Below are 13,613 nucleotides of genomic sequence, written 5' to 3'. Positions count from 1 at the left end.
CTGTTTGTTTTCTGCTTCCGCTGTTGTGCCGCGCTCTGCGCCGCCTTCTAGTACTCACTCCTGCTTCAGCGTCTCACCTGCCTTCATTCGCTCTTTGCTGGGAACACTTTGTTGTTCAAGTTCTTTGGAGTACTGTACTGTTTGTGCTGTTCCGCACTGGATCGTTACTTCCTTATCTACTAAGAACACTTACCAGTGCATGCTGGTTATTGAAGTGCGGATGCACGCCGAAAACTTCCTGCCAACTACAGCTACACAATCTTCCAGGGTTTTTCGGCCAGGCTTTTCCCTGGTTTGGGATGGGCTCCCCGGAGTACCCGCTGCCGGGCTAATTGCTCATAGGCAAAGTGGCCTCCGGGGGAGCTTGCTCCTATTTCATCAAACAGAAGAATAAGATCGTCAGGACAAAGACAAAGACAGCCTGGAGGGAAAAGCCGGAAAGCTCATCAGACGAATCCGTAAAGACCCACACAGAATCATCAGGTGAGGAGTGGGCTAGTGGGAAGGAAAGTGTGAGTGATAAACCTGCAGATTCTGAGACCACTTGAACTTTATTCATCTGCCATTGGTCAGTTCCCATCGTACACACATGACAACCTGAGCTTGGCAAAGGGGGGACATTCACATGGAATTCAACCAATAAGGTGCCCAACGGACATCAGCAAGGACACAAAACACTGTTGCACCCTACGGACACCGAAACCTCTCCTGTTGATTGGTTTCCCATTGCTTGTTCCGTCGCTCCTCAACCCTCTTCATATGCTTATCTGCAAAGGGAGATTTGAAACCCTGTATCCCACCATGATTGAATTTTATTTGACTGTATTTAATTTCTAATTCCCTACAAATTCCCAGCGATCACCAGGGTGCCTAGCTCGCTGGCCTCAAAAATATCTACTGGTACCATTCCACTGCAGCCACGCTCTCCTGGGAACCGTCAACTTGTAACATTTTTCCAGCACACCACCTTAGACTGAGAGTTCGAGAAATCCATGTCCATCCAGTACATGGGGGCCTGTGTAGCCGCGGAAAAAAAATGTTTTACTTACCTGAGGCCTATACTCTTCCCCATGGACTTCTCCTGCTGAACCTGCGCATAGGTTACACAGCTCAGCTGTCAATTATGTTTTCACCCCCAGGAGAAATCCCTAATTTTCCACGTTGCGTCCCCGAATCACTTGCGTAATTGGTAGGTGCGCCCCCCCTTGGCAACACTGAATATGCACCTTAATCCAACTTGCTCAAAGGTTCAATTTAACAGACAGGCACACTCTGTAGTGTTATTTCTTTTTTTTTTTTGTGAAAGTTTCAGCTCGACAGGCCTGCATGATTACGTACTGGCCATCGTGCTTTTATTACACATTTCAACTCAAGACATAATTACAGACATCAAATTCACAGGTCATACTTTTGTTACTCGAGACACAGGCGCATTGCTTTTTGTAGAGTTTGCGCCTTGTTTGCATCATATTGTCTTTCTTATTAGTCATTTCTCATATAGTTTCAATGAATCCATAAAATTTACGATGGCATACGTCAGTTTGATGTTATGGCCTGCGATTGCATATTGCCACCATTCTTGATTGTTCGGGGTAGCTGGAGCAAATGTTCCCAAATGTTGCATCCGCCGGGCTACTAGAAAAGTGCAGCCAGTCATAAAATGTTCGATTGACTCGATCTGATGGCTGCAGAACCGACAAATATTTCCCCCCACCTCATTAATATTAACATCTCTTTGGTTTGCAGTACATTCAGTCGTAGTCGCAAAAACTGGTTGCGGTGGTGTGGAGATGGACAATTAGTTAAATATCGACTCTGCACATGTAGTGTTATTTCAATGCATTGCAATTACAATAGGCCCACTTACCAAATTCTAGGGCCAAAACTACAAGGTAATCCTCTTGTGATACAAAGTAGTGGGCTTTTCTAGATGGTACAGATGAGGGAAAAGAGGTTTACGCTCTCGAATGAGGGCGAGTTTAGATGAGTTAAGGTTACCAAATTACTCCATGTGGCTCGGGAAATATTGTTGCATGCTTGGGCTCTGCTTATTCTTTGCTTTTCCTAAATGCAATCTAGTCAATTAAAGTGAGACAATATTACATCTCCCAGAATGCATCTCAAGGTGAAATGAGAACGCAGAAATGGGTCATGGTCCCCCAATGACATGGGTTATCTATCTGATAACCTTAATATTTGTGCAGTGGTAGTGCTACCCCCATAGTCTCTACGGTAGTTCTTGATTAACTGCATCAACACTACACCTATGCTACTAGGCCAGAGCGCTGACAGATGTGTTGTCTCTGGAATCTGTGGTTAGTTTGCTGAGCTGCACGGTCGAATCGTGACCATTGCATCGACTCCTAACCATGGCTGAGTTTCCGGGCAGGGGTGGTGCACATATGATCCGAAATCAGGAATTTAACGTGCATCGCTGCAGTACAGGGGATACACAATGTCTACCTAGACGCTGTGTAGATCCAGTTTTCGGGAGAGAGGGTCGTTTGTTTTTGTTACGCCACTGTCCAAGATCCAGGCTCCTCCCACGGTGTGAAAGAAAAGCTCCATCCGCTTATCTGACAAGCCTTTAACAATCATTTCTGTCCTACCCCTCCCTCGCCTGTCTCTCGCTTTAGCCCAAAGCCCCGCCCCCAACAGAAACCCGCCCTCGACGAAGAAAGCAGGTAGGGCCCTGAGCCCCCGCCATTGACGTCAGAGAGGAGCCACGTGACTTCGGTGGAACACCAGCAGCCAAGGCAGGGCTTGCAAATTGTGTGCTTGCCTTAGATGCACGCAGCAATACAGTGACCGCAATACTCAGATATACTGACAGAGGCACACACGGAAAGATAAGCACGCGCAGACTTAAAGTGGCGGGACCGGTGGCAAGCACGGGCAGACCGACAGTCAGACATTGTCAAAAAACACAAGCCCACATTAACATAGAGAGATTCGGTCATAAACGGTGATGAACACACAGTGGTAGATGCACGCCCAGAGATACAGACGCAATCATAAAATCGAAGTGGCAGGGAGCGATAGCAAATAGTGACCTGCAAATAAGGATTCACAGCACAGTGACAGAGAGTGATAGGCCTATTGCGTGCACATGGGGTCGGTACCAAACTTTACACCGAAAAAAACGGCGCCGTTCACCTTATCCAAACATTTCCAGAGAAAACTAAAAGTCGCGATAGCATTGAGTTGGTGAGGCCTGGTGTAGGTGGGGCTGCACGTGGCGAACTCTGGCACAATAATAAACACACAAGTGACAGGCACCCGTACGAAATGATGAGATTTAAACAGCAATCGGCACAGTGAGTAATGTGTACGCACACATTAGAACGCACACTGGCGTAAAAAAAAAATACACAGTGAGGCGATAGACGTGACACAACGACACACACTCAGTGACACGCGCGCACACTGCCTGGGAGGCTTGCTGGGGCAGGAGTAGCACGCACACACACACCGCAACAGGCAGACGCTCGCAGTGACAGGAGCACACACAAACACTGACACGGTGCCTCCCACAGCCGCTCTCCCTCCCCCGTCACACACGGAAGAGCCATCGGGTCCATCGCAGGGAGTCGCAGAGCCGCCTGCACCGGAGCCACTGCGAGCCATGGACTGGAGGGACTGAGTCGGGAGGCGCCCGTGGACAGATCCCGGGGGGTGCGAAAGGAGGGCGGCTGGCCGCGACGCGAGAGGAGCCCGGGGAGGAGCCAGGGAGCACAGAGGGAGGAGCAAGGGTATCACCGGGTGGAGGAGAGGAGCCAGCGGGGTACGCAACGAGAAGCCAGGGCTAGAGGTGCGAAGGAGGGCTGAGCTGCTAGTGGCTGGCGAGGAGGTCGAAGAGGAGCCCGCCGCACCGGAACCCTGGTGACCCATGGACCGGGACTAGTGAGCCGCGGGATCCTGGAGAGGAGGAGCCGAGGAGACAGAGAGGAGCTAGGGGAGGAGGATCCTTAAGAGGAGCCGGGGCCGCGCATAGATTGCACGGACCACCAAGGATTGGATTTCTGATGTTTTTTTTGGCCGTTTTTTGTCCCCCTACCCTTCCCCGTGGTTGTGTGATTTGTTTTTGACCCGGGCTGGAGGAGTCGTCCTTGCCATGGATTTCAGCACCTCCGGGGGGCCCGAGCACAGACAGACTGAAGAAAGCAGGCCCCTGCTGGCCGACATGTCCGCCGCCCCCCCGGAAGGCACCAAGGTGGGGGCCGGGCCCTGCCGGCGAACCCTCCTGCATGGCAGCGGTATGAGGTACAAGCTGCTGCAGGAGGGCGACATCCAGGTGTGTGTCATCCGGCACCCTCGCACCTTCCTGAGCAAGATCTTGAGCTCAAAGTACCTGAGGAGATGGGAACCCCACCACCTGAGCCTGGCCCCCCAGGGGCTGCTGTCTGCCACGGTGAGTACTACTCATATAGGGTGCTGGGCCTCTATGCTATTGTGGGTTGGTGGTAGGGAGGATAAACAGAAGTGGGAGGCCTCGCTAGTGTTTGCCCACTTGGGTATTCAGGCCCATTGTTGAGCCTCCCCATCTGGGCCTTCCATGTGGCCTGCTGTATACAACGGCGAGTATCCTTCCAGTGTGTTGGGGGGTACGTGATGCTGAGTTCAGCGGCTTCCCCCCGCAGACAGCCCATCTACAGGTAAGGGGCAAATGCCCGCTGCGATGCGCGCCCCAATACGTGATATTGGCCTACTTACTGTTTGCCACAGTAAACGCAACTTAAATGAAGGACAACTGTGTGAGATCCGTCACTGTAAACGCTTCCTGTCACACTCACATCACTGCCCTGATCCCACTGTAAACAGCTCTGCCCCACAATGGAAACATTCTCCACACACACAATATATACACTTCACTCTCATTCCAGTAAGCACTTGGCTGTCTTACACTCATGGTAAATACTTTATTGATTCACATAAACTAATGTCTTACACTATCGCATATCCTTTGTTTCACACTACAAATACGTATCTATCTCAAACGTGCTGTAAACCGTTCCCGATCCACCTCACGCCAGCCCTGTCTCATCTTAAACCCCTCCTTTCTCAATTACACCCTAAACCTGTCCGCCACACCGTGTAAACAGTGCCCTGTTTGACTCTCCCAGTCATCACTTCCTGTAACACTTGCACTGTAAATACTTCTTGGATCGTTCACACTTGCCCACTGCGTGGGCCTACTATTCACCGCAGTAAGTGCCACTCCGGTCTGAGGGTGCGGAGAGTGTAGTGTGGGTGTGTTGGCAGGGTGCATGACATCTAGCATTGTACATGAGTCTCTCTGAACAATTCTGTTTTTCGAACACGTTGTAAGCCTTACTGTCTGCCACACACCATATTTGTCACCCAACATATGTGTGCCTCTTTTCAATGTAAACTATGCCTTTCATAGTTTCACACCGCGAACGCGTTTGTCCCACTCACACTTTGCAGTTTTACGATCATTGTAAACCTTTAATTGCTTGACTCGCATGGTGCTTGCTTCTGTGCCGCACCATCAAACTCGCAATGTACACACTTCTGTGACACACGAAACTACCTCTTCACCTTGTTGTACTCAGTTACTGATGTTGCATTGGTCACCCTGTTGGTTCTAAACTTGCACTCGTGCTTAGTTTATTGTTCGTCCATACGTGTAAATGCATCACTGTCAGCGTGAAAACGTTTTTGGAGAAGATATTTTCTGATTGGTTTCCCCCCCGCAGAAATGAGTGAGAGGGTGTTTTGGTTCTAACAGTGCCCTTTGATAATTGTGTGTGCATATATATATTATTGTTAGTTCGCCAGGCCTCTTTTTCTGCCTGCTCTGTTAGAGGTCCCTATGGTTGCAGATCCTGCTTTCAGTCGTGCATAATGGCCGGTATACTGTCTGCGTGATTTCATTTTAAGCGATACTGATTGTGTAGGAAGGCAATGGGGCAGCCTGGGCAATACATGCGCACGCGTTGTTGATGTGTGTTCCTACAAAAGCAGATACCTGGAGCGATGATGGCTCTGTTCAATGAAATCAGAAGCCGAGGCTCAATGTTGCAAGTTCCATGTGCATCTGCCCATGTTCACATTTAGAAAAGGAATATGCACCTTTTTGGTCTTTTATATTTATTTGCCTCTGTTTATGTCCTGGTTAGGGGACTATATACAAGTCATGCCAGCAAATTTATTCTAGATTGGTTAAAAAGTTAATTGTGTTTTTTCTTATTTCATACAGATACACGCAAGTATTGATTTTCTGTAAAGTATGTGTTTTGCCAAGTGTTTTAAAACTGTTTGATTTTCTGAAAACTTGAAATTTCGTTAGAAAATAATACCTTAACAAGAAAGTTACACAATGCTATTATGTGCTTTGTACCAGCCCTAAAGACTAATCCTAATGGAGGCACAGAACACAACTTGTAGTACTGCGCTACTTTTAAAGGATACCAGTCCAAACGCTGGCTACTCAAAACTTGTAGAGCGCTCCGCTGCTCTCTGGTTAGGTGCGCACTTTAAACAATAAAATAAAAATAAAGGTAAGCAGCGCACCAGCCCGTTTTACTCTATTAACAAAAGCAAATACTTCCCAGAAAAAAACCGGGGACTAAAAATAATTCCAACTAAAATAAGAAACTATGGACACTTGGCAGCCTGCTTCTACTCACGCGCCTCCACTGACATGTTCTGATCAGCGGTGCCAGCAGAGCAGTGCCACAGTCTGGAGCTCCATGACCCGATGATGAGAAACCATGAGGACAACATTGAATTTGCATGAATTGCTAAGAGCAGGCATGTATGGATTGTACACATATATATTTCCCTGAGCTAAAATATGCTTGTAGTCATCTGAAAAATACCCCCCCTTTCAGAATGGAAATTACTGTTTTATTCCATAAATAAAATGTCTCCCAACTTCAAACAATAGGGGGTAAAATACTCCTAATTCAAAATCTAGTGTAGCCCAGCCTGGTACCGAGCTTCAGTTTGTTTTTAGAGAATTCTAGTTTCCACCTGCCATTCGTGTTTAGCAAATTCTGGTCTGAGCATTTCATCGTTGATCTTGAGGAAGGGGGTCCTGGGTCTGACTTTGTACCGAGTGTTTTTTAGATTGAAACTTATATTTGTGAGTTGTATCACTTAAAATCTTCACTCATCAACCCATCCAGAAAGCTGCCTCGACTTTCCCCCTCTCCTAAACCACCTATTCTCTTTCAGGTCGGCTAGAGCGTGGAGACCAAGAACATGTCAGCTAAGGAAATCTGCCCTGAGCTTTGATTAGAATGTAGAGAATTTTGGGCCTGTGTGTTTCTTAGGGTTTTGATCTCTTGGCGCTATTTAGAGAGAGACAGCTCACTCATTGTGAAGATTTTTACATTTCATTGATGTAATTGCAGGATTATTACCTCTCTCGGGGAACCAGGTAAGCACTGGAGTGAGTTGAATTTTTGCTCCCATTTTTTAGTAATGTTGGTCAGAAGAATGTTTTTTAACGGAGTGAAAACATAGTTCCCAATCCTAACTAGTATATTTCTAGGCACGTTTAAATGTATTTTAATTACAGAATGTGTATTTTTATTGCAATCAACATTCTCTCAAACAAAAAGTATATTTTTATGATTTTTCTCGCTTATTCTACACACGGAATAAATGGACAAAGTTAATTTCTTACAGTTACACATTGACACAGACAATCGACTCCCATAAAAAAACTTTAAAGTACCTCCATTATCAACATTTTCCTTCGTTAATAAAGCAGCTTTCACATAATCATACAATTAAAAATATTAGCATAATATTTGGTTCATAACAGTATAAACATTGCTTCAGCACAGCAAAGTAAACGGTTAGCAATAAGCCACTCCTCCCGCAGTTGGCAGTTAAGCAGCACGTCTAATACGGTTACTTTTTTTCAGTCTGTTGCTATCCTCTATGGCCATCCATTCCAGCAAACAATCATTTTCACACGAGGGAGCACTATTACAGTGCTACTCTTTGTGGCAGTTGTTATTTGTGACACTAGTTTGACACATCTCCTGAGCAGTGCAGGTGGTGTAAAACGTCAGACAAATGTGTACCCTTCGTGCCCTATTTTTCATTTGTGGGAGTATTGGCCTGACTTTTGGAAGAAAAAGCACGGTTGTCCATCTCCAGGCCTCGAGGGCCGGGATCCTGACAGGTTTTCAGGATATCCCTAATTAATATTCACAGGCAAATGCATTTGGAATAATTGTATGCAAATGCATCTCATGAATATTAATGTGGGGTATCCTGAAAACCTAACATGGATCTGGCCTTTGAAGCCTGGAGTTGGACATCCCTGTCTGGAGTGCTGATTGCTTTGGAACAGTTGTAACTATGTTCCACTGTGCTGTTCTATTGTCACCTTTTGGCGTTGCTTTAAGTAGTTGGATATGTCATATATTGGACAATACAACTTGTCATAATGTGCGTGGAGTGCTTCGTTATCGTAACCTTGGTATGATTACTTGAACTCCATTCTGTTTTACAGGAGTGCTTTCCTCAAACTGTTTTGGTACCAGCCGACTTGTTCCCACTTTAGTAGACAGTAGATCAATTGGGTATTGAAATAATGGAATGTGTCTCTTCAATCAAGGATCCAGCACTGGTTCCTTGTTGATCTGGTTTCTAGTTTGACCTGTCTGAAGGAGATCTAACTAACCATGGAGAGTCCTTCAATTGGTGGTGCCTGCTCCTTTCATGTGGGAGTAGTCTTTCTTTGTTTCTTTCTTTATATAAAATAGCAGATCCATTTGAGTGTTTTTGGTAATGCTTGCAAACGAAATTTGTGCTTGGCTTCTGAAATATTATTAACTGGTGTGGTGTACCTTTTGTGTGGCTATTCTGTGAATGTTACTGAACTTTGAAGGTTGGGATTTTCAATGAATGCTAAAGGAGAGTCATTTCTTAATGCATATACTAGATGTGCCTGGAGATCATGCTGGAAGAACCATGTTCATAGTCCTTTTCTTGCGTAGGAGGCCCTTCTTACAACATGCTCTCAGGCTGATCATGTGAGGAAAGGTGTAACAGAATTTGGGGCGACGTCCGCGCTTTTTGGAAGTTAGAACCACTTTGTTTGATTCCTGCACCACCACTCCAAGGGGCAGTCCTTCCAATGCCTCTGTGTTTCCCTCCATCAAGTCATGCTACAATAATGCTCCTTTTTGTATTGTTTCTGTGTAGAATAATCTGTAGGTTTTGATCCTGCCACAGCACACTTCTTTTGTTAGATTATCCAGTGCCCACAGTTCTCTGGGATGACAGACTTTGTTTTTGCTCACCAGCTCCAACCTTTAATGACCACTCGATGCTGGAGAGGTGGGCTCTTGCCTTTTGGGTTAAGCTCGGCGTTTGGATGCTCAGCACTGCCCCCGTTTTTGGGGGGCGGCGTATCGAATCTACCATGTCAAGGGGAAGAAGCAACACACATTAGAGCACAAACGGGTTCAATTCGTCTTTGGAGCTGTCTATTAGGTTTCATTGCTCAATTATTCCATGTCAACAGGTCATTTTTAGCAGGGTTTGTAGGTGGGAGTACTCTGGCAAAGGGGTGGTTTATGAAAGCTGTGTTTCAAGGAGGGTCGAGCCCTTACACTTTAAAGTATGCATCAAATAGTTGTGGGTTTCTGTCAATTCTGTGACGCTTTTCTGGGGGATTAAAATGTCCAGTAGTATCTTCCTCAACATATCCATTAGTCTTACAAGTGTATTGTTTCTCCTTCTGCTTGAGCTGTTCTTATCAAATGTTAGACTAACACTTTCCACGGTTTGCTGAAAGGGGTGTGCATAGTTTTTAGTGGCCTGGGTTCTCTATGCAGTAAATTATCTCACCCTGCCTCTAATCAGATCCCGCCAGGGGTGTTGCTAGATCTGGAAAAGATCCGGGGCTATGCTAATGTCAGGGCTGTTGGGACTCGGGGATACCTAGCACTTTTGTTGTAGCCCCTGAGCTTCTATCGGGGGTACAACCAAAAGACCCGGGGCTATAGCCCCCTCAACTCTCCCTCTGGCAACGCCTCTGGATCCCGCCATAGAACAATGCATTGCCAAGAAATAAAACCGAGTTATACGTTTTTGTCATAATGTTTAGCTGTACCGCAGAATGATATCCTGTCCCGAGTGTGGGACTTCTGCCTCATCATTTACTTTTTACTTCATTGTTAGTTTACTTTTTTGTGCATTTTTTTTATACACTGTCCTTGCCATACCTTTCAAGCAGTCAAGCTTTGTAAATCACCTTAACGTCAATGGAGATGGAGCATGTTTTTTAAGTGTGGTGGATGGTGGCTGAGAGGTTGTTCCATTGATTGCTATAGATGGCAGTGTAATTGCTGGGAGGGTAAGAATGTGTACAGGGTGGGCTCCACCACCTAGGAGCCTGTGACATGCTGAGCACATTGTTTGTTCTTTTTGTACTTCTTGAATGCTGATTTCTGTTATTGCTAATAGTTTTACTCCCCTCCCAGCCCTACAAATACACATCCCAAACCACAAGGCACTGTCATGAGGGCAGTCACATCCTGCTCGGGCAGTCCTTTTGCTGGAGCTGAGTTTTTTTCTATCAGTCGGTAAACAGAAATACTTATAGGTCGGCTGTCTAGGCCGGAAGTCCTGATAGAACATTTGTAATGTTCACAAACTGGTTTGCCAGAGATCAGCAGGCCTGGGGGTGACCTGACCCGCCCTCTAAATAGAGAAATGACGAATTAGGGAAACATTGTCATAACCGGCAAATGGGAATGATTGGAAACGCATGAAAGTAAACGATAAAATAAAAATGAATAATGTAGCCGTTCAACGGTCGTTATGTTTCAGAATAGGCCCAGTGTTACCAGTGTTTTGCCACTGTTGTTTGATCACAAGGGGCTGTTGGGTAAAAAAAAAATATATATATATGAACTTGCTTATTTCCTTTACAAAAAAGCCGACTTAAAGGAGCGCTGAGCTATTCTGTTTCCATTTGTCAAGCAACGGGCACAGGTTCTAGTCTGCATTTTTTCAGAATTTGAAAGTGACCTGGGCATTGGGCCCACAATAGAACGTTTACTGAGGTAAACGTTTTCCCAGGGGCGGGAAAGCCCGGGTAGAGTGCTCTTACAAAATATAATCGGCGTCATTCCCACTTGGCATGGAGTGCTAGGAGCAAGGGCTGGGCGGTCTGTATTGCAGCCCGCCTGGCCATTTTCACACATACATTTTTGGATTACTGAACCTCAGTCCATCCACAGTCTGAGGGGGCACCGTATCTTCCTCCCTTGGTGCCAAAGGAGTTCAATGGACCTTGCCATGTGCCATACGTCTCGGGTGAGGGGGACCTGGCAATACTGCAAAGGTAGAGCAGATTTTGGCCACCAAAAGACTGATCCGTTTGGATCGGTTTGTGCCCAGATTCCTGTGGCTGCATAGTACCAGATTACCAGACTAGAGCCAGTGACAGCTAGTTGCGATGGCAGATGTGCCCATGGCATGCCCTCGCACACACACAACTTAGCAGAGGCGGATTCTCTTGCCACAGTTTGGGTTGCCTCGCATGGCCCGCTCCGCAAGCGCCATGTGGGGTTCATGGTAAGGCATTCAGAGCACACCACTCTTTTACTCCTACGTAGAAAGTATTTTTTTTCAATTGTTTTTTAAAAGTTGAAAAGTACTTTATCCTCTCTAAAATCAAATATTTTTCTAAAGGAACAGCACAGTAAGAAACTGATCTGGTGCCCGTCTTCCCTCCAAGAAACACGCACGACACTCTCCTGGTCGCTTACAAATTGATTTTATCACGTGGTATTTACATTTTTTGGATTTGCTATGGCTTGAGGTCTGGCCGAGCTGGCATGCATGTGCAAGCCGAGCTGGCATGCATGTGCCATTTGAGAGGGCGTAGAGATGTTTCATGAGACCCGCTGGCGTGCCTGTTTTGGGAGCAGGCGCTTCGTACACCTGTGTGCTGTAGTTCTAAGGACAGGCACGCCTTTGGCCCTGGTAAGCTCTCTGCTGACATGTTTCTGACATGGCCAGGGCAGCCGGACATTCCGCAGAGCAGTCCTAGGGCTTGTTTTGCTTCCATGGAACTGCAGAGGGATGCTAGGATTGTCTCTGTGCTTTTGACTCCCTCCACGCCTTCCATTCTGCACACTGTGTCTTCCCTGCCCTCTTGCCCCACGCCTGGCCACCGCTCCACTCTCGCACAGAGCCCTCACATTCCCACTGCTCCGGCACCATGGCCTTTCCTTGCTCTGACACTGTTGCCACACTTTCCCCTTCTCTCACCAGGCAGTTTCTTTGCACGTCTACCTTGCAGCTTGCTCGCTCAGTGTGTGCTCTCTGCACCTCTCCATCAATCCTCGACTTCTGTTTTCTCTGCTTCAACGCTTGCATACCACGGTGCTCATCGCACATCCCGAGTCTTACCCCTACTGAAGCTCCCTTAACATTGAAATGCGTCCTATCTTATCCTAATTTGTTCCCCCAAATAACTTGCACATACACCATTTTTTGATTGGAGAAAACATGGGCACTTTCTGGAAGTCATTCTAAGGGGCGGTCATAGCACTGCCCAGGCCACAAGTATGCCTGGCCTACACATACTTTCCTCAGTGATCACTGCCATTCCCGTGTTTACCTAAAGCCCTGGAGCGTCCTCTCTTCGGTTTCCGTTCTTGCGAGAACAGCCTGCCCTGGCATCCGACTGCCAGTCCAGTCACTTCCCTGTCCTTTCTCTGGAGCAAACACAGGCCACTGCATTCAGTTGTTGAGGAGTCCTAACTGTCCCTAGTGGTGCCTGTAGAACCCCATCCTGGCTCATGCAGCCAGCGGGGATAGCGCGTGCCGGGGCTGCAGAATACCTCCTTCTCTAGGTCCGCCCTCATAACTCCGCCTGTGACAGAAAAACGTATTAGAAACATTGCCAGAAATAACCTTATTGTCACATAACTGTCGGTAATGCACGCAACACATTCCTGTTCAAACCAAATACCTGCACCTGAGCTGGGAGGGCGGGTAGCTGTTGGTGCCCGGGCTGCAAGAGGATGACCTCTTTGCAGCCACTTGGCACCACTGCTCCCCTAAACTACTCTCATACTTCATCTGCGCTCGACCCTCACCTGCCCTACTGCACCTGCGCTGCACTCCCAGTTTCCTTCCTCATTACTGGGTTTTTGTCTTGTTTCTGTTTGAGAACTGGCCCGGGTCACGTGGCCTCTGCCTTCCTTTTCGTCGAGCTTTTGCACAGCCATGTGCTCCTGGCGCACCTCATGTTTTTTTTGTTGTTGATGATCAGAAACCAGTTGCTTCCTTCCAGTCGAATGACCGTAAAGCCATTCTAGACTAGACAACATCTGTTGGGCAATCATTGCCAGAATAACCTTGCTTATGGACTGCGCTTGTGCAATGCACGTTCTGCTTTCTGGACCTTTCGTTGAAGATTTGGGTTCGCTGTCTGCCCTCCACAGGGCCGCCTTCGAATTTGATTTAGGGATAATTCGGCTACCTGACCACGAGAGCAGTTGCTGTAGTTTATCGAATACATCTGGCCCTATTGTTGTTTCTTTTGACGTCCGTTTCCTCTCCTGCCCCTCGCCCTGCTATCTAGAAGAGTCTTTTACTCGGGA

At 47.0% G+C, this 13,613-nt stretch overlaps 1 protein-coding gene across 4 annotated transcripts in view; it reads left to right on the top strand.

Moving 5' to 3' along the window:
* Positions 1-3,437: 3,437 nt before the first annotated feature.
* The window catches only part of CMIP (c-Maf inducing protein), a 726,603-nt gene continuing 716,427 nt past the window's right edge, over positions 3,438-13,613 (top strand). For 2 of the 4 annotated variants that reach the window (XM_069638414.1, XM_069638407.1), the window contains exon 1: positions 3,440-4,411. In XM_069638414.1, the coding sequence (XP_069494515.1) occupies positions 4,115-4,411 (297 nt within the window). In that variant the 5' untranslated portion in view covers positions 3,440-4,114. Of the gene's footprint in view, positions 4,412-13,613 lie in introns of all 4 variants that reach the window. The other 2 variants (XM_069638399.1, XM_069638424.1) reach the window with 2 other exon arrangements.

This window comes from Ambystoma mexicanum, chromosome 1q, assembly GCF_040938575.1.
Source record: "Ambystoma mexicanum isolate Mex_15411 chromosome 1q, UKY_AmexF1_1, whole genome shotgun sequence".
NCBI lineage: Eukaryota > Metazoa > Chordata > Amphibia > Caudata > Ambystomatidae > Ambystoma > Ambystoma mexicanum.
Note: the sequence above shows the minus strand (reverse complement) of the source record. Positions and strands in the feature narration are given on the sequence as shown.